The sequence below is a fragment of the Cyprinus carpio genome, chromosome B17 (genome assembly GCF_018340385.1).
Source record: "Cyprinus carpio isolate SPL01 chromosome B17, ASM1834038v1, whole genome shotgun sequence".
NCBI classification, from domain to species: domain Eukaryota; kingdom Metazoa; phylum Chordata; class Actinopteri; order Cypriniformes; family Cyprinidae; genus Cyprinus; species Cyprinus carpio.
The window spans coordinates 10,386,109-10,408,177 of NC_056613.1; the positions used below are offsets into that span (position 1 = coordinate 10,386,109).

A 22,069-nucleotide genomic window follows, 5' to 3' on the forward strand; every position below is an offset into this window, starting at 1 on the left:
TGGGTAATAAATGTAATAAAAATAAATTCAGTCATTCTTTTAACATTTGTCACTAAGGTTTTTGATTTTGGTATTTAACATTTTATGGTAATAATTAATAATTTTGTTTATTTATTTATTTTTGGAATGTGCAAAGTGAGAGTATAAAGACCAAAGAAAATATGTAACCCACATAACCAAGTAAAGAAAAGGATTTCATATAGTTTTCTGTTGTCTTTTGACTGTGCAACAATCTTTTTTCCAATAACAGGCATGCAAACTAGTATTGAGCAACCAAATGCATTAAAATAATGAAACCTCTGTGGATTTGGGGAGGGAAATCTCATTTCAAAAGCTCATTCAGTTCTGATGCAGTTGAGTTGCATATGTACCAAGCAAACACAACAGCATAATCACAATACACAAAACATCGGATAAAAATATCACAGAGTTTTAATGCCAAGCAGCACAAAATTCTGCATTTTAAATCATGATTCAAATCGTGAGGAAAAATAAAGATAGAAAAAAAGAAAAGACACATTTTATTGTACACAACTCGCTGTTCACATTGAGTGGATTTCAGAATTGAAACAAGGTCCATGATATTGTCGTTGTTTTATGTTCGTAAAAAAGGAGTGAACTGCAGTCAGCAAGCACTGACAATGACATCATTATAGCATGTTGTCCTCTTTCATCCCTTTGACCATAATCCTCGTGGTCTTCGCAGTGCCATGGCTAAAACTTCATCAGTACGTCTCTCCTTTGAAGAGGGTTGTTGACTTAAGCATTATTTAAGTGCATTATCTTATTATTATTTTGCATACTTTGTGCTCCAGCTGCCACTTCAGATCTGTTACCATGGCAACAGGAGGCGGTGTAAGAAATCACACAGCCCTGTCTCTCTCTTAATGATGATAACTTTCTTCCTCCAGGTTTTAAGTTAACAAAGAAATGCAAAAGAACTGGTGCATCTTCAGTCCATGCTTGTGTGTGCATGTACACAGTGCAGATCACATAGACTGTGTACATGTGTGTGTTTGACTGAGAGTGTGTGAGAGAGAGGGCAGTCGGCTGAAATGATCATGACTACACGTGGGGATGCGGCACACTGAGAAAATCACTGAGAGAGACAAAAAGAACACCACATTAGAATTCTTAAATTTCCCATCTGTTGGAACTAAATGCAACCAATTTCAATACTACTTATTTAATCTCAAACACTGCATTTCCAATACTTTTATAAAAAAATGTAATGTTCAATTAAACTTTAAATTAATATAAATTTAATTAAATGTATAGTGGCCCTTAAATATTTTAATGTTTTACCTAAATATCTGTGCCACTGTGTCATTAAACAAAATAAGCACACTTTTCATGAAAATGTTTCATGGAAAATGTTAACACTTGTTCCAATTATAAAACAATAAACATAAATGTTCAAAATTAAGATGAACTATATTTAATATATCCAGTAAAAATGACCTTGCAACCAGTTGATTAAAAGTAATTGAAGGTAATTAGTTCTGAAAAAATGTTTTCAAAAATGTATATTGTTATACAATGCAAAGTCATATAATGTTTTTATTTTTATTTTTCATTAAATCGTTTAAATGTAAATATTAAATGTTGTGATTTTTTTTTTGTATTATTTCAAAATAAAAATATGAACAAATGAAAATATAACACTTTATACCTTATTTGACAATAATTAAATTAATAATTATTCTATAAAATAAAACATTATCACTTAAAACTTCAGACTACTTCATATAAATAATTTTGAATAACAGCAGTTCATCTGGTGTTCCTAAAGACATTCCTAAAGAAATGTACAGGTTTGCCTCCCTGAAAGATCATTAGCAAAAAACAAAAACAAAAAACATCTCAAATAAAAACATATATCTGTGTTCAGTTTCAGCACAAACTGGAACATATAGACAGTGATTTCAGTCTGAATTACTATCGCCACAGCTGTTGGTCAGGGACCTGGAGAAGAATGTAAAAACTGCACCACCTGGCACAATCCTAAAAATAACTTGTATTCCCAACCAACAGAATAAAAAGATGAATGTAGCCAAACTGTTTTGTCAGCACTGAGCAGTGGGAAAAAATATGAGTAGCAGCAGTTTGTAAAGCATACACACCTGAGTATATGTGGTAGCTGTGGGCTCTTGTAGATGAACTTGTGTCTGTAGCCCAGAGAGCTGGGGAACGGGATGAACTGAACCTTATGACCGTTCAGACTCTTGCTCTGAGCCGCCAAATCATATAGCTGTGGATCAAAAGATTATTATCATTGTTATTGTTACAGAGAAGAACAGACCATTTTTAAAACAAATGCATTAACAGATACTACAATATATAACAACAGCAATAATTTGTAATGATAATAGTAATAAATAAATGTATTATTATTATTATTATTATACTTCAAATAGCTATAAGTAGCAGTGTAGTTTTATTTTATAAAGTAGAATAGAGATTCTTTCTGAACAAAACAAAAAGGTTTACTGTAACGTTTTATTATTCTGTTTGTATTATGTCAGAATATTCCTTTGTTTACCATTGTAACAAGTTGTTTAATTTATATACACATAAAAATAAAAAAAATCATACATGCCATATGTGCTTAAAAACCATATCTCCCAACACCAGCATCGACTCAATCAGGTTTCATCATAACAAGTGATCAAATTATTGTGATTTAAGTATAATGAGCCTATCAGCTATTTTACAATAGCTCTTAACAGGGCTCATCCAATCTGAATTTAGAGTCTGAAATATCAATATTATAGTTTTAAATAAACCCTCTCATTGTCTGACACTGATATTTTACCTTCTTTCCCAGCTGGAAAGGTACGACTGTGTCATCTTCTGCATGCAGTATCAGAACCGGACAGGATATGTGGTTGACACTAAGAGACAAAGAGACAGTGGTTTGAGATACTCCAAACTCAAAATAAGTACCGCCTTACAGGGATTCAGGACATAGATCTGTTTTTTTATATAGTGTGGGACCTTCCACTAGAGGTTTGTGTAATGAATTACATGATCACTTCATCTGTGACTCAAGGATCAATGCCCACATGTGGCTGAACACTAAAAAGGTCTATTTATACACATGCACATTAAGTCTGTTTCTAAAACAAGTTCTCAGAGGAAGATGAAGCCACTAGCGTGTGAAAACGCTGCAGAACAGAGAACACAGCTGCAAGGACACCCTGCTGTATAAACACGCAACAGTCTTCGTAGGTGGACACAGAGTAAACAATCACTCACACATAAACTTACAGAGAAATAGAAGACTAAAAGAACCTACTTTTCATCACTGGCAAATCGGATATCATTTGCAGTTATAGAATCCAGGAAGAACCAGTCAAAGCCTGGCAGATATCTGTAAACCTGTTCAAATGAACATGTATAAATGTTCAAGGTTAGTTATGTTTATTTGTTGCACAAAGGCAGTATGTGAGATCGAACAGGAACTTGGTTTCTCACCAAAGAGAAGGGATGGCTCTTGGCTTCCTCTCTGATATTGGTAAAGGGTGACTCTAAAATTAGGGCGTCTGGGGGCGTTCCTGCAAGCACAAAGGAAGTCTGCATCATTCCTTCATGTTTAAAACAGTGGCTCAACTACAGGTTTATGTAACGTAAAGACTGATTAGAAGTGCTTGGCAAGTACATTAGTTCACTCTTAATCAGACAGTGACAGTGCCGAAAGCTTGTCTATTTCTGAAACATAAACACAGTCACCGCTTATGTACTAACAAGAAATGAAGAAATTATATTCCGAAACTCTTTCTGTAGGGAACTTTAATTAATTCAATGTTCACTAATTGTAATTATCATGAAACAATTTTAAACCAAAAATACAACTTCAGTTATTTTACACTCAAATTAGAATTTTCCATGACTTATCCAACTTTTTTTTTTTTTTGATGATTAAAAATCACTTTTATAAATTAACATGTTGATTTGGTGTTTAAGAAATGTTTCTTCTTCTTTTTATTTTTTTTTTTATTTTACATTTTTGTAACATTATCTTTGTTCAATTTAATGCATCCTTAATGAAAAAATAAATAAATAATAATATAAATAATAATAATAAATAATAATATATATATATATATATATATATATATATATATATATATATATATATATATATATATATATATATATATATATATTTATAATGACCTTAAACCTTTGAAAAGTACTGTGTATTGACTATAGAAATTTCCGTGACCTTTTAAAATTTTCTTAAGTTTCATAACCTTTCCAGGCTTTGAAATCACACTTTTGGATTTTCAAGATTTTCCAGGACTGTGTAAATCCTGATCATTATTTAGTCCCTTTATGATCACATTTTCCTCGTGGGGACATATCCACAAGAAGGTTATGCTTTTCTTCTGGTGACATTTATTCATGAGTTCTGCTGAATAATAATTAGGTGACAGTGTTTATACATGTATTTAAAGTGATTTGTAAATGCTTGCCACTTACAGATAAAGCCACTGTTGCAAGTTTCTACTTGGTTTTAAACCGTATTTTCATGCTGCTGGTTACTATTTGTTTTCAGTTGCAACACCCCAGCTCATAAGAAAACACAAATGCATGAATGTATGTTCACGTACCCCTGTCACACAGACGTCTCACTAGGTTAGTGGCCACTCTGGAAAAACAGGAATGAACAGCATCAGCTACAGTTCAAATATACCACAGGGAGTAACACAATCAATTCCATAATGTCAAAGGACAACTAAAATGTTATTCCAAGAACTAGAAAATCCACATCTAGAAAGAAAAACACCATCAATAGTGCTCTTTCAGATGGTTCATGTGAGTTCATCTCACCCTGTGCCAAGTGAGTGTCCCCAGATGTACAGAGGCTTCTGGCCAATCCGCTGCTTTATCCACTGGTAGAGGAAGAGAGCATCTGACGTCATGCCTTTCTCCGAAGGGCTGCCCTCAGAGTCACCCCAACCTGCACAAACAAACAAAACCATATGGTGCTTCACTCTGAGACTGGGAATGGGATTCTGACTTGCATGATAGGATAGTGCATTAAAATAGACACCCAACATACCTCTATAATCGAATGTGACTACATGGTAGCCTAATGAACTAAGAACCTGCAGAGGCAAGAAGATAAAAAATATGTCTAACATTAACTTTCAAAACTTAAATGTATACTACCTTTCAGATTTTTGGGATTGGTAGATTTTTTTTTTTTTTTTTGCGCTCACCAAGGCTGCATTTCTTTGATGAAAAATACAGTAAAAACAGTAATGTTGTTAAAGATTTTTCCACTTTAAATAAGTTTTTGTTGAAATATTTTAGAATGTAATTTATTCCTGTGATGGCAAATCAGAATTTTCAGCAGCCATTACTCCAGTCTTCAGTGTCACGTGGGACTCTTTCAGAAATGATTCTAATATGCTGATTTGGTGCTCAAAATCAGTTATTATTATGTTGAAAACAGTAGTGTAAATTCAAATGTTTTACCTTGTACAGCTGAACCCTGTGATCCCCTCCTCTGAAACACACATACAACCAAGCTTAAGTAAAGTGACTAGAGATTTGCATTTGATGAACTGCAAATCTTTCCAAATAAAAATGGTTACAGAGGAAACACTAGGCATCATACATTGACTGAGGATCACATACTACCAGACTTTCAAATCATTCTGAACACAACAGACTCACACAGAAATATGGCCTCATTGCTAGAACACACATAACAAATGAAGGAAACATGTTTTCTAAAATCAGCTCAAAATATCAAACAGGTTTGATCTCCGACGACTGGATACAATCACAATCTATGCACATCATACATAACACGACTTGTGGTCAAATATGCAGATTGACTCTTCCAGACAGGGGCAAAAATCTGTATAGTCTGCAAAAGTGCATTCCAGCTTTAACTCCAATTGAATCATTTCTGACACCAAGTTGGTTTTATAAAGTGGTGTTGATCACAAGTCCCTGAGTGTTTGTGTACCTTGTTCCAGCATTGCCATGGAGATACAGGATGACCGGATGACTGGATTGGAAGCTTTTGTCATACCATTCAGCATCTTTTGCCTGAGCCTCCCTCCACATCACTGAAGGTACTGTGTGCCTGAGAGAGAGAGAGAGAGAGATCGAAAGAGAGATGACAGGATATACAAAAGAGATACGCAGCTGTTACAAAGAGGACAGTAAGTAGACGTGGTAGCATTAAAAAAGTTTGAGGTTGGTCAATTTTTATTATTGTTTTTGAAAAAAAAATTATCTTACATTCATGAGGCATTTATTTGTTCAAAAATACAGTAAAAACAGTAATACTGTAAAAAATTACTGCGATATCAAGTAACTATTTTCTATTTTAATATATTTAAAAATTTAATTTATTCATGTGATGGCAAAGCTGAATTTTCAGCAGCCATTACTCCAGACTTCAGCATCACATGATCTGTCAGAAATCATTCTAATGTGCTAGTTTGATAATAATAAGAAATGTTTCTTGAGCAGCAATGTTGAAAACAGTTATATTTTTGTGGAAAATTGTGATACATTTTATTCAGGATTCTTCTGAAAGTTCAAAAGAACAGCATTTATTTGAAATAGTTTTTTTGTAACATTATAAATGTCTTTACTGTCACGTTTGATCAGTTCAATGCATCCGAACCCAAACTTTTGAACAGTAGTGTATTCCTTTAGGACTGTTCACTTCATCAAGACTTCATTATCAATACTGAATCTGACCAGTGCACAGACAAGCTTATTTATGCAGAGAAAACTACAGCATCAGCTGCAGGAAGCTTATGTGGCCCTTCCCACTGTTACTCAGTGAAAGTCAAACACACACACACAGTCACACCCAATGGCCAGCAGCCACAGGCCCGTGCAGTCCACTGTCACCACGGATTTACACACTTTGGGCCACAGGCTATGTTTCAATAAGTGCAGCACTTTTTCCCACGCCCTTCAGGAAGACAGCCATGCCCATAAGACAGATAAAGAGGGACAGAAACCTGGAGGGTAGAGAACGTGAGGACAGAGAGACAGACAGGCACAGGCAGGGAGATGAAGGGTGGAGGCAGGCCAGGCTGTGTCTGTATTTTAGCTGTAGTCTGTGTCTGTGCTCTCACCACACTCCAATGTTAATTCCCTCCTCCGGCTGCAGGTAGAAGTTGCGAGTGTGATTCAAGCCCTGATCCTGTGGTCTCTTCAGATCTATAAAATACGGCACTCGCACTGAAAGAGAGAGACAAAAAGATAACCGTCAACATGAAACTGAATGCAACATATTTCGGAGTTAAACAGGATACTCCACAGGAAAATAAGTAGGTCAGGACTTTTTTCCATCGGGAATTGATGGGAAAAGGATGGATAAAGTTATTGTATTTCGATTATGAAATGGTATTTTTTTTTTAATTAATACTTTTAATCAGCAAGGATTCAATAAACTAATCAAACGTGACAGTAAAGACATTTATAAGGTTACAAAAGATTTCTATTTCAAATAAATGCCATCCTTTTCAACTTTCTATTCAAAGAATCCAGAAAAAATGTATCATGGTTCCCACAAAAATATAAAGCAGAACTGTCTGACAAGTGTTATTATCATTGATAATAATAAATGTTCTTGAGCAGCAAATCAACATATTAGAATGATTTCTGAAGGATCATGTGACACTGAAATCAGCTCACAGAAATAAATTACATTTTACAATGTGACCCTTGAAATTGAGATTTATACATCGTCTGAAAGCTGAATTTGTTAGGATAGGACAATATTTGGCTGAGATACAACTATTTGAAAATCTGGAATCTGAGGGTGCAAAAAAATCCAAATATTGAGAGAGAAAAAAAAAACACCTTTAAAGTTGTCCAAATTAAGTTCTTAGCAATTCATATTACTAATCAAGTTTTGATATGTTTATGGCAGGAAATGTACACAATATCTTCATGGGACATGATCTTTACTTAATATCCTAATTATTTTTTGGCATAAAAGAAAAAAATATAATTTTGACCTATACAATGTAATGTTGGCTATTGCTACAAATATATCTGTGCTACTTATGACTGGTTTTGTGATCCAGGGTCACATATTACAATAAAATATTTTTGTTGTTGTTGTTTTTTGGTCAAATAAACGCAGCCTTGGTGAGCAGAAGAGACTTCTTTCCAAAACAAACAAAAAAAAAATCTTACAGACACCAACCTTTTTATCAGTAGGTACAAACAGAGGTCATAAAAGATACAGTTAAAAAGTTGCTTAATTCTATAGTTATTAACAATTCTAATTTTCACACAAAGTTCATGGCGTTCTGTACAATGCTAAAAAGTGTAAAGCTGTTCTGTAAAGTAAGGTTCAGTCAGCTCCTGATGAGATTTAACTTTACATTCTCTTCAATAAAAATATTTTTTTTTACGAAATAATAAAAGTGTTTATAATAATACACAACATTTAAATTACAAATAAACTTATGGTGCTAAATTCCTCAAACTGCCGTGGCTGGTCTGAGAATTTAAAACAGTCATGCAAATTTAAATTAAGACTGTTTTTGATAAAAATAATAATAATAATAACCTAACAGCAGGTTTGCAATTTAGGAACTGAAAGTGTGCCACAAGCTTTCTCAGGAGACTGATGACTTGACTAAGTTCATAGACCTTAGTCACAGATTTTCTCTGAGTAAAGCAGACATGTGGATGCTTACAGTCACACTTCTACAAATTTTGTCCATTATTAGCTCAGACTGCAAACAGAAGCAGAATAGTGTGGTGAAACACATCAGCTGACAGAAACAGTGTGACACTGCTGACAATGCTAATGCTAACATCAGCCCAAAACACCACAGAACATGACTAACATCAGAGAAATGAAACTATGATGTGACAACATAGGAATTATCTGATAAAACTGAGAGGCGTGTGTGAGATGCTGTTGAAATGAGACAGGACCTCAGCAGTAAACAGAGTGGGCATTTATCTGGACTGATGGATGAATGACGGCTTTGTTTGGTCGTTTCAGCAAAAGGCTGATGATGGATGCAATCTGCAACTGTACATCAAAATGTTCATAATGTCTTATTAAATGTCACAAGGTCCAGCAGATTCTGTTCTGTGATGGACATCACTTTAACCAAAAGACGTTATATTGCAAAACAGGTGCTAAGGCATCAGGACAAAGTGTTGGTCATCATATTGATCAAAAGTGAACATAAAAACTTTTACATTGTTACAAAAATTTTCTTTACTAATTTTCAGATGCTACAGTGTGCAGTTATTATATCTCGAAAACAAAAGCGTGCTTGACTGAATGTGTCTAAGAGTTGTTCTGAGCGTGCTGAATATTACACTGGGAAAATGCAGTGTAACAATCTCCTTGGACACTACATTTCCCTTGAGGCTAAATGCCCTAAGCTTGTCCTTTCACTACAGATGCAGCAGGTGAAAATTATGGAAACTGACTCGTGTTACAATATTAAATTTAAAAATCAACAAGAACTAACATCCAAAATAATGACAATTTACATGGCAGTTTAGCTTGAATAAACAAAATGCAAATGGCAAGATGACTGGTCTAAATACAAAAGGTTAAACTGGTCAGACTAGTTCCTAAAATTAAAACAAATACTCACTAAAAAAGTAAAGAATCTAAATAAATAAATAAAGAGTTTACAAAGAGAGGCCTAAATACACACTACACAAATGTTTACAAAGACTAGACTAAATTCTCAAAGTGCTAAAAACACTGACATAAATACCAAAGTTTACTAAGACTGATTAAGTCACTTGCAAATGATAACAAAAGTGTGTCCATGAAAATACTAATAAAAAATTATAAAAAAATGTTAAAAACTCTGACATGTCTGAATGCCAAAGTATACAAACACTGGCATAAATATCAATGTTTACACACAGTTTGGCCAAAATATTCCCCAGTTAAATAAAAACTGGTTGCAAATACTCACCAAAGTTTAAAAATACTAATTTCGCTTGTATTGATGGACAGACTTTGATGATAACAGGGACTGCGATGTAGATTCCCAGCACCCAGATCAGTATCCTCCTCAGCCTCCATATCAGACCACCCCTGCAGACAGAGAGAAGAACTGGTTACATAAAACACGGATTCATTTAACACACGTATAGTCAATAAAATAATAAATAAAGCAGTATTTTGTCCTATTCAACAAGACATGCAGTGATTGGTTAAGAACAACATTCTCTCAAGTTAACTGGCTGAAACACTTTGGACAGTTGAAGCAAATATTGTGGCAATATTAAATGATGCTTTTTAAAAATAAATCACATAGAAGGTTTGTCATGTGTAAGTACAAGATGTGAACAAAAGTGTTTATTGGGAATGTTTTCAGACATGCTCTTCTCTTTTGAACTGAATGGTTAACGGTCCTCATAACATGGCCTGTCCTCTCTTGGTCTTGGACTGTCTCTTGGACAGTGTGCATCTTTGTGGCCAGCAGTGACCTCTAAATTGTGCCTGGGGAGTATAAAGTGTCATGATTAAAATTAGAGAGAAAGCAAGAGATCACTTAGAGGAACAAACTCACCCTGTCTGACTTAATGCCCTGAGCTCTACTGTTAGTGTGTGCCTAATATACAAATTAAAGTGTGACTTTTCAATTCTAGGAGGATACTAAGGAGCACAACTGTTTTCAACACTGATAGTAATAAATGTTTCCTGAGCATCAAATTAGCATATTACAGTGATTTCTGAAGGATCATGTGACACTGAAGACTGAAGAATGCTGAAAATTCAATTGTGCAATATTACAGTTTTTACCTAGTATTTTAATAAAACAAACGCAACCTTGTTAAGCATACGAGACTTCTTCAAACAGCAGTGTATATGCTGTATACACTTTAGTTTCTTCACAGTGAATGGCAACCATAAAGGTGCAGTCATATGAAACCTCGAGAATATTCCTAAAACTATTAATAATGCAGAACTGAGAGAGAGTCAGCAAAGACAGGACACGAAGAAGACAGAGAATGTCCCAGACAGAGAGAAAGAGGAGTAAAAGCAATAATCCAAGAAGCGAGCCAAAGCTGAGCATCCGGTTTGATCCGGCTGACCCTGGATCAGTTCCACCATGGCATCTAACATCCCTACGACCTTTCCTCTGCCTCCTTCAGAACACACATGCTCACTTTGATCGACTAATACTGTACTTAACTACCTAAACATGAAGAACTAAAGATAGGTCAGAATTTCAATTTATAATGTAAACAAATTGGAGCAAACTAAATAAAAGAATCCATTGATTTTCTGTGTTTATGGAAACGAGCAGTAGAAAGAAGACAGGAAATGATGGATGAAGAGTATAGAGAACCCAAACCCACATATCAATGTGTCAGCACGCAAATAACCAACAAACCACATCTCTAACTGCACTTGTAACTTGCACTGTAGTTATTCCAGGTGGTTAATGCAGCAGGTGCCTGATCTTGAGTTCCCTGCAGAGATAAGATGGTGTGGTCACCTGGCAGTGAGTCACATAAGGTTAGATCTGAGTGAGTGTGTGTGTGTGTGTGTGTGTGTGTGTGTGTGTGTGTGTGTGTGTCCATGTGGTGCGTGTGAGAGTTTCTGCTTGTAAGTGAGAGTGCAAGGTGATTGTGATAAAGAGAGAGCTAGACTATTGTGCAACAGCAGAGCTAAATACAGCACACACAGGCTGCACTGAGACTCATTACTGTATAGTGCTTACACAAATACAGCCAAAGGTGCTATTTTGTGTGTGTGTGTGTGTGTGTGTGTGTGTGTGTGTGCATAAACTTGTTGTTGATAATACATACTTTTGTATCCAGTACAACAAGCCATTTATTTGTTTATGTGGCTGATTAGGTTATAAAATTGTGCAGATCTGTGCTTGTACACACTGTTTTTGCAGGTACATATCTGCACAGTGCATCCGATCCAGAGCTTCAATACCTTCAGGGTAACACTAATATGTTAAGTCATGCTGATCCAATGCCATATGGGCATTATTACAGCTGTCTGGGCATCAGGAGTCCGGACTGCACTGGGACAGAGTGTTTCTGACTAGTGCATCCAGCAAAAAGATGGGAAGGAATGAGAGAGAACAGGCTAAAAATCTTGGCCAAACAATATTACACATAACACAATTCTTTCAGAAAAAGGAAAAAAAAAATCTTACTAACCCCACATTTCTGACCGGTACTGTACGTGGAGAGATGGGAAGGTTTACTCAGTTTACAATCATGTCTTAAAGCATAACATATATCATGAATCACTGCACTGATCACTGTAATTTGACAGTTTTGGATCTGTTCTAGTGCACCTCCTTGGTCATTTACTTCCATTTGTGTGTGTTTGTGTGTGTGTCAGTCTCTGCATTTGACAGGATGCAACTCTCTAAAAATGATAACCTCCAACACACTACTCCTACACACCCAAACACTCAGAAACACACTCTGAAATCATCAAGTCAAGTGAATACATCTTAAAATAGAGACTAGATCTTAAAACTTTAAAACCCACCAATGAGTTTATTCAGAATTCGCAAATTGGCAGCAGTCAGCAGCAGTCTTCATACCATATTCATGAAGACATCAAACTCTGAGAAGACTATCGTAGTTACCCAATAACCTATTAATAACCCATTAGCTATTAATTCAGAATTTATAACAGAGAATTCTCCCTCACTGCATTTCTTTAGTCAATCTGAAGCCTACTGTTACTTCAGCAATGCTCAAACAATAAAACTAAGCAGTTGTCTGACTATTATTTAGCCATTTTAGTGTAATTGTATATACCTGGCATTAACTATGCAGGAAAAGTGAGACCCTAAATGCATGTCTGATTCTACATGAATAAATGATTGGATCATTTTAAGGTCAGTGTATTTAGCAAAGAACAGATGCATAATTCTGTGTATTACCAGAGCAGACAGGCAGTAAGATCCTGCTGTACTCAACGATAAGCCTACTTTAGGATTAATTGACCTACACAAGAACACTGAAGAAAAATAACCTGAACACCATTTCATAGCCATTCTACAATAGAACACTATTGGAACCCAGTGGTTTTCTCTGAATGGACAAAAAACACTGAGAGATTTTTAAATACATCTTCTTTTGTATTCCACAGCAGAAAGAAATTCAGGCTAAGTTCTGCTAAGACTTGTTATTGGCGGATCTCATGGGATTTAGATTCAAACTTATCTTTTAAGCCCAAATAAAACCAGCATATCCCCTACTCCAACCTCAAACTCTGGTCTTGAAAGTCGCAGTTAGATCACCTCCACTTGAAAACATCACAGGAAAACTTTTTTGTCTCTTCCTTCTCTTTCTGTCCGACGCCAAAGGCTTGCCTCATGTCTGCGGGTACCAGACAACAGCTCCTAAGTAGCAGATATTGGTATAGGATATGCTTTTAGAGCTCTTAACTGCAGCTGCCCAGATCAATGTCCCAGATATCCTAGTACAGCTGTAGAGCACCGACTGCCAAATACTAGCTCTGTCAATGACCATGATCAATTAACGGCGAAAGCCCTGACTGCTAAAATCACGTGGATTGAGTTAAGAACATAAACACTTTTTTACATTATATTGCATAATGCTAACAGATTAGTAGTTAAAACACTGACAAATAATTAGCTAGAAATACTAACAATGAGAAGGTTGGGTTCGGTAAGAATTTTTTAACATCTGATATAGATCGGATATTGTTCCACAAACATCAGCTATTTTGCATCCATTCTGAGCCACTTCCAAATGTAGTTTTACAGTGTATCAGATACATATTCAATATCTGGACATCTGACCTACATTTAAACATACATTTCCATTTTCCGTTGGGATTCAAAGCCCCCACAAGGTGAGGGTGACAAGTGTGCCCATAAAGATAGCTTTTTTTAATGACTTATGGTGAAGCAGACATACCCCAAAGTGCCCCAACACACTCACAAAAAAATTAAACCGTGTCTCTATTTCAGCAAACATCAGATTTTCATAACAAAAATGTAAAAAAGGACTAGATGTGAAACCAGGACAGGCTTACAATCAACGGTTAAACCGTGCAGAATGAAGATGATAAAGAAGAAGCAGTAGAAGTAGAGAAAAGTGGAGCACTTTCAGAAACCTGCAGCTACAGCTACATTTAATAGATTTTGACAGGTCTGATGGACCAGACTCTCTAAGAGACACTGAGGTGACACTGAGAAACCCAAGTCTGGTAGCACAACTTGGGGTAGGAAGAGGACTCTAATGCTTCCTGCTTTTAACACAGCAAAAAATGGTGTCCTCTGGTAACATAATACAGGAAGTTATCTATTAGCTTCCCCCATTAGACAAAATGAAATGGCATTCATAATTCATTTAACTTTGGTAATGTGACATATTTACAGAGGAAACTAGCTTTACAGTGGTAATTCCCCTCTTACGGAATATTTCGATTCTTGGAATAAATGAATCAAGGCATAAATCAGAGCATTTATATAAATAAATGCACTAGAAACTGAAAACAACTGAACATTTAAAATAATATTCACAAACAAGATTAAAGACATTTATTAAGGAAGTATTTCATGTTGTCTTTAGATAACAGCTGATGTGGAATTGTATGGCACACAGTCTGCCCTCGCATCGAACTATAATAATAACGCAAATGGGATCAGATAAGGCAAAATACAGACATGCGAAGGATAGGCTACGTGAAACTGTAGACACTGCACTCCTAAAGATGAAAAAGAGACAGATGCATGCTATATCTCAGGTTCTCTACTTCCTTCCTCACTCCTTTCGTTCTCCCTTTCACTCGTCTCTTCTTTCACCCATCCTAATGAGTGTCTCTGACCACTCAGCGCAGCATAGAAGAGCAGTTTTGACAGAGATGCCAGAATAAGTTAAGGCTCTGTTCGACCAAAGATCAGTCTTCTTCAAACGGCCTCAGGATAGACCACCACCAACCCGGTTTAGAGCAGTGCAAAACTATATTATATTCAAATTATTTTCAATATCAACAAATGGGTGGGTACCAGTTTGGTTTCAGATTTCATCTAATGGAGGGAATCGAGGTATGCACTGTTTGTGATCATTTATACGCCTGTGAACTCTTCTCTAAGAAGGTGCAAACTGTGTAACAGCGAAATCACAGCATTCTGTTACCATGCTAACTACAGCAATAAAAAGAAAAACTGACTGAACTGGTGGATATAAGATGACTAGTTGACCAACGTGAGCTCATAGAAACTTCACTACATTAACACACCCTTGATTTGTTTCTCAAGACAAGTCATTGTCAAGATTATGTTTTCAGTCCTCCTGAAATCTAAAAAAAGATTTCAGAGGATGACACCTTGTCAAGACTTATTTTTCCTATCAAACCTGACACACTTTCCCAAGAAGAGCTAAAATAAGACACCAAATTGTCACGATTAGATGCCTCTTGGGCCTATGTTTGATCTAGAGCTCCTGTTCCCAGAATGTAAGAACAGACCAGAATTTCAGGTTGAAATGTGCAGTATATAACTGACATGGTTTAGAGGGAAGCAGGGTAGTCCACCCCTCTTTTAAATGGATGTCTTTAAGAACAAGGGAATGCAACTAACCAACCTATTTTAAAAGACCCCATAAAATCAAAACTGACATTTTGTGGCTTTTAGACTTTTTGTTGTCTTTATGAAACAGAAATAGCAACAGATCTTTTCTTCCACATTGTCACGTATATCCAGGTGAAACGGATTATCGAAAATAAAAAAAATATAGGACAGATAGAGAAGAGAAGGAAGTCTGTCATTTCACTGGAAGATCAACTTACGACATTTTAATTAACTTAAAAAAAAATTAAAAAATTAAATGCTTGGACGAATTATTCGCAATAAAATCAATAATATGAATTTAGAAAAGAGATATGCTGAATTTTCATTTCATGCTAACGTTAAGTCATCTGCTGATAGTAAAAAGAAAGCAGATACATGTATTTAAATATGCCATCATTGTCTTCCTGGAAAAAATATTGCCAGCCAAACTTCCTTTTTCCATAAACAAATGCATAAACAAGGACAGAACACTGTGCTCTACAAGCGATTTAATGTTGTCTTTAACTTTTGATATATAAAACTTTACAGAGGATTTAAGCTAATTGAATTTCACAGATTCTGTGAATTAAAGCTAAACTGACCCTTTTAACCTTGAACCCGGCCTGCCACACAAAGGTCAATGCAACCAGACTAACCAGCAGCAGCTCCTGTGTCGGACACATGACCGGATCCAGCACCCAATACCCCAGACCCATACAGCCCCGGAGCAGAGTCCGATTACTGCGCCATCAGATACAGTGCAATAGTAGAGTAGCATTTCAGTTCAAATGAGATGTCATGGTAGAACTTTACAGTACTGTTTCCTGCTAGAGTTTCATGCTAATTTGGCAAACAACGTCTTCTATAACAGGGCATTTTCCAGGTTTGTTATACTTGAATCTTTCATAACATCTGCTCAGTTGCTACTACCTGAAATATTTGGTAACAATATTTTAGTTAAGAGCTGTAAGTGTTTCCACATTCAGCTAAATCCCAATATAAATCAGATCAGAGCATATACCAGCTCAGGCCCACTTATTAAAAAGAAGTTTCATATGCGTACCAAGGTTGCGTTTGTTTGATCATAAATACACTAAAATATTGTGAAATATTACTATTTAAAACAATTGTTTTCTATTTTAATATATTTTCAAATGGAATTTATTCATTTGATAAAAGCTGAATTTTAAGCGGCCATTAATCCAGTCTTCAGTGTCACATGATCCTTCAGAAATCATTTTAATATGCTGATTTGGTGCTAAATAAACATTTCTTATTATCAATGTTAAGTTTTATTTGAAACAGGAATCTTTTGTTACATTATAAATGTCTTTACTGCCACTTTGATCAATTTAATGTACCCTTGCTGAATAAAAGCAAAACTTTTTTTATTACTGCTTCAAACACTTTTGAATCATAGTGTACATTAAGCAAACATGAGACGCGGGTCTTTTTAACTGATTCCAGAGTCAAAAGTCACAGGCAATTCACTCAAAGCCAGTTACTATTTCCATGTGCCATGACAACTATGAAATCGAAATACAATCCTGTTATCTTTAAAGCATTTTGGGGTTGCAACCCCCACCAGCTGAGAAGCACTGATCTGTGGGAAACCCTTCAGGATCCCAATTGGCAACATGTTCTGGCAGTACATAATGTTTCTTTGCTGAGCATACAATGTTTTACCACCATATTGCTGGACCAGAATGTCCAGCTTCCTCCCACTTTGATCTGCAGAGCAAGCCCTGGCTGAGAAGAATGACATCACTAAACATACACCTGTTTAAACTTGGCAAGACCAAACAAACTGGAGAAATGTCTAGAACCTTTGCGTTTAAGGCCTAATATTGTGCCTGAAATCTGGGGGGGATATGCCTAGACAATGGCTAAACATGACTATTCCCACCATGCATCCTCTTACAGTACAGCAATGCAATCTTACATTATTTTGAACATATCAGTAAAAACACAAACTGTATGACTCAGCTCTGCTTCCACTTTAACATTTAACCATGCATCACAAAAATAACTCTCTTTGCATGTAAGGGACTTCCGATGGGCTCAAATATGATTTTCTAGATTTTTTCACTCGACTGAGATGGAAATACTCTATATAACTGAAGCAAAAGAGCTACTAGAAGTTGCTGATCTAGTTTTGGACAGCCTAAATACTATTAAGAGTCTCAAGAGAGTCAAGTGGGACTGTGATTCAATCATAGAGAATAATCTATGTGGCTTCATGCCTCAAAAGAGTTTCAAGACACTTGGATATGAAAAGAATGACAATAATGCATGCGATATCATATTAACAAGCATCAAACAGGACTGTGCGCTGAAAATACATCCGATGAAACTGAAAATGCATAACTTAAAAAGAACAGAGCCAGGTTTTTTAACTAAGAGTCAATGGAGAAGATATACATCTGGTGATTTATATACAAAACAGTTAACGTTACCTGCCATTTTTAACTATTAACTGATTTTGAACTAATGCAGAATTGTTAATAAAAGTTAATATACGGCTAGATTGTGTTTAATACAGTTTCAAAACCCAAAGATATGTTTTGAGCAAGCTTTCCAGAAACTTATACTGGTAAAAACAGGTACAGAGCCAGAGAACATCAGTGCCACATGTGCAACAGCAGCTGTCAGTCTCACCTTCTGTAGCGTCTCCCCATCGCTGTCCCCGAACCTCCTGGATCAGAGGCAGCGTCTGTCTTTTTGTGGCACTGCTTTAGATCAGAGCTGCCGTCCAGTAGTGTAACGTTACCCGTGAACGAGCTGTCATGGTCTGCGCTGCCTTTTCGCTTTCGCATCACTGAAACGTGAAACAGCACAGGTAAACACACACAGAGTAGACTGGAGGTATTATACTGCAGTCCTGCGCGTATCCTCGCTGAATCGAGCGGAAGAGCTGCTGAAAAAATCTTGCAGCCGTGCTGGATCCGGTCGTTCCGCGACGGTGTGTGTGATCCGGTGGTTCACCTCCCGGCAACTGTGACATTCAGCACTTTTTCTCCCTACATTGTTTTGCAAGAGTCGGATATCTGCAGAGACCAGCTGATCAGCGCAGCCTCTCTCCCCCTCCGTCCTTCCGCTCAGCCCACGCCGACGATTCAACAGCCAATCACACAGCGCTCTGCTCCGCCAACAGCCAATCACACAGCGCTCTGCTCCCCTCACACAGCGCTCTGCTCCGCCAACAGCCAATCACACAGCGCTCTGCTCCGCCAACAGCCAATCACACAGCGCTCTGCTCCGCCAAAGGCCAATCACACAGAGCCGTAGCGCCCTCTCTCGTTCGGTTAAATCTTGTAGTGAAGGGTTGCCAGATCATTGGAAGGTTCTGCTTTGAAATATGTAATCTTGTATATTTTTTCTAACATCTCTGTAGGTATGCAGCAAGAGTTAGTGCTTGAATTCTAGCTCCAGAGGGCGCTGTGCGCTTTTTTCATATAAAAATGTTAAATTACAAAGAAAACAGAGCGATTTAAAGAGATCTGGCAACATCACAATTTGTCCTACAGAGACTTACTTCCGTACAGACCAAACCTGCTCATCCTGCTATACTGGGCCACTTAAAACATGTCAGCTTCAGTGTAATTATAGACAATAGGTAGCCTTGCCACGTTTTTAACAAATAAGTCGTAGACTTCCTCTATCTTGGTGTAATTTAGTGCATGCGCTAAATATCTAATAACATGCATGGTCTATGATAGTTTAACTATCGAGCAAAACCATCGCACCATTTGCCCATATCAAAATAAACAAACACATACTGTACATGTCAAACTAAGGGATTCAAATAACTATATTTTAAAAGTTTAAAATATAAATGCACATATTAGAGAAGAACTACTTCCAAAACAGCCTCAACAGCGTCAACGTGACAGCACGAAGATCAAACAAATTAATAATGTATAAAAACATTCGCATAAGTATGAAGTTGTAGTCATTAATTCTGTATTATATGAATCATAAAACCCAACCTGTTCATTCTGATGGGATTTCATTGTGGATGTTTTGACAGGACGCGTGTATGGAAGCAAAATAATGCCAAATGTTTTTGAATTAAAAAAGCTTGTTGAATTACAATAATTGAAAAAAATATGCATTGCATTAACCGTACTTGCATATTAATGCATTGAATTTTTAAGTCTTGCATTATTATGGGCTGATATCCAACATGGTTGTAAATTTAAGCCATGAATATTTCAATTAAAAAACATTTCAAACAGATTTTTATAATCAAAAATTCAAGAATCCATATTCACCTTTCAGATTTCACTTCCAAAATATTCGATCTGTTTTAAAAATACAACCTATAATATTCAACAAACAAGTTTCAGTCCATTTTATTTCGCTTTACAAATTCGCTTCCACAAATTCAGCGGTTCACATTCGACAGTAAATTCAACGTTTCACATCCGGGAACAGCAGGGAAAATCAGTAGATTACCGAGCATAATCTCATCTGCTGTAAATCGTCAGAGGCCTTCATAAAACTAAGCGCGTCTTGACAAGCATCAAAGTAATAGAGACGAGAGGCCTTCATAAAACGTCATTTGTCGAAATGGACCGAGCGGTGAGTACAAGTTATGATTTTATTGATCAGTATACTGTATTTATATGCGGAATATTAAGATTAAGACCCAAATCATTGTTTACTCAAGTGTCTAAGTGATTCATCTTTACCCCGAGTACACAAGCTGTGTTTTTTTACTGCAAAGGTGATGTGATCAATATAAATCCAGAAATCTCTTGCCTTTGTTTTTATTATATTTATTTTTTTAGTAAAACCACTATAATACGCTGAAATAGAGAGTGTATTGTTTGATTATGCCACTAATGACAAGATACTAAATAGCACCATTTTTATATAGCACCATTAAATACAACCCAATCGCAATTCTAAAGTAAATCTGTCACTTGAAATTAAAAAAGTTACATTTCTACCACTATATCAGTTATTCTCCGTCTTTTTAATTAAATAGGACTTGTCTCTGCTATGTCCGGGTAAGGGCTTCGTTTATCAAAAGCATCGTAGGTATAAGTAGATCGTAGAACCAAAGTCCCAGTGTTTCCCGCAGCCTTACACTCTATTCGTGGCGGCAGGCAGGACGCACTTTAATAGCGGGAGAGGTACGGTTTTCTCCGGTGCTGAGCTCACAAACGCTGCCTTATTATGAAGCATTTAGAGCATGCAAAAAAATGAAATAAAAATGAAATCGAACATTTTCTAAACATAGTCGGTTTTTCCTTCTGAAATACAGTGATGAAAAACACCCGCTCTGGTTTGATTTTTGAGAAACGAAGCCCTTACCTGGACAATAGACATAGAGACAAGTCCTATTAATTTAAAGACGGAGAATAACTGATATAGTGGTAGAAATGTAACTTTTTTAATTTACAAGTGACAGATTTACTTTAGAATTGCGATTGGGTTGTATTTAATGGTGCTATATAAAAATGGTGCTATTTAGTATCTTGTCATTAGTGGCATAATCAAACAATACACTTTCTATTTCAGCGTATTATAGTGGTTTTCCTAAAAAAAAAAAAAAAAAAAATTACCCAAAGGCAATAGATTTCTGGATTTATATTGATCACATCACCTTTGCAGTAAAAAAAAAACACAGCTTGTGTACTCGGGGTAAAGATGATCACTTAGACACTTGAGTAAACAATGATTTGGGTCTTAATCTTAATATTCCGCATATAAATACAGTATACTGATCAATAAAATCATAACTTGTACTCACCGCTCGGTCCATTTCGACAAATGACGTTTTATGAAGGCCTCTCGTCTCTATTACTTTGATGCTTGTCAAGACGCGCTTACACTTCCTGCTGGTGAAGACGATTTACAGCAGATGAGATTATGCTCGGTAATCTACTGATTTTCCTGCTGTTCCCGGATGTGAAACGTTGAATTTACTGTCGAATTTGAACCACTGAATTTTGTGGAAGCGAATTTGTAAAGCGAAATAAAATGGACTGAAACTTGTTTGTTGAATATTATAGGTTGTATTTTTAAACAGATCGAATATTTTGGAAGTGAAATCTGAAAGGTGAATATGGATTCTTGAATTTTTGATTATAAAAATCTGTTTGAAATGTTTTTAATTGAAATATTCATGGCTTAAATTTACAACCATGTTGGATATCAGCCCATAATAATGCAAGACTTAAAATTCAATGCATTAATATGCAAGTACGGTTAATGCAATGCATATTTTTTCAATTATTGTAATTCAACAAGCTCATCAAAATCAAAAACATTTCCAAACATCCATCAAAAATACGCGTGGACTAGTGAGTTTTTCCAGTGAGTTTCCTCTCACGTGACCATAACTCAATAATTCATGCAACGGAAGGAGCATGCTTTCCACACTGCCATTAAAATAGTGGCAAAATGTGTCAAGTGAGTGACTCATCTTTCGAATTGATGATGATGTATATGAAGATTATTAAATTAGATAGGGCTATGCTAAAATAGAATTTTTTGATTTTTCTATAAAATAA

The 22,069-nt window shown here is 36.0% G+C and overlaps 1 protein-coding gene across 2 annotated transcripts; it reads right to left on the bottom strand.

The window, feature by feature from the left end:
- Positions 1–414: 414 nt before the first annotated feature.
- Positions 415–21,909, bottom strand: abhd12 (abhydrolase domain containing 12, lysophospholipase). Of its 2 annotated transcripts, XM_042742154.1 has the most exons (15): positions 21,855–21,909; positions 19,535–19,583; positions 18,204–18,363; positions 9,954–10,075; positions 7,119–7,224; positions 5,987–6,106; positions 5,488–5,518; positions 5,069–5,114; positions 4,837–4,966; positions 4,617–4,654; positions 3,478–3,557; positions 3,299–3,381; positions 2,816–2,894; positions 2,124–2,251; positions 415–1,099 (listed from the first exon to the last, which is right to left on the bottom strand). In XM_042742154.1, exons 3-15 carry the CDS (start codon positions 18,359–18,361, stop codon positions 1,066–1,068), a joined length of 1,155 nt encoding a protein of 384 aa, XP_042598088.1. In that variant the 5' UTR covers positions 18,362–18,363; positions 19,535–19,583; positions 21,855–21,909; the 3' UTR covers positions 415–1,065. The 2 variants fall into 2 exon arrangements, with proteins under 2 accessions (XP_042598088.1, XP_018945921.1); XM_019090376.2 differs by lacking the exons at positions 19,535–19,583; positions 21,855–21,909 and adding an exon at positions 10,361–10,483 and having other exon boundaries at positions 18,204–18,341.
- Between the last annotated feature and the right edge of the window lie 160 nt (positions 21,910–22,069).

Excerpts from the sequence above, each read along its gene's own strand:
- abhd12 (XM_042742154.1), bottom strand. The coding sequence starts at position 18,361 with ATGCGAAAGCGAAAAGGCAGCGCAGACCATGACAGCTCGTTCACGGGT. Across the intron at positions 5,519-5,986 it reads CATGGCAATGCTGGAACAAG|AGGAGGGGATCACAGGGTTC; the intron begins GTACACAAACAC and ends TGTGTGTTTCAG. Across the intron at positions 2,895-3,298 it reads CGATTTGCCAGTGATGAAAA|TGTCAACCACATATCCTGTC; the intron begins GTAGGTTCTTTT and ends TTTGTCTCTTAG.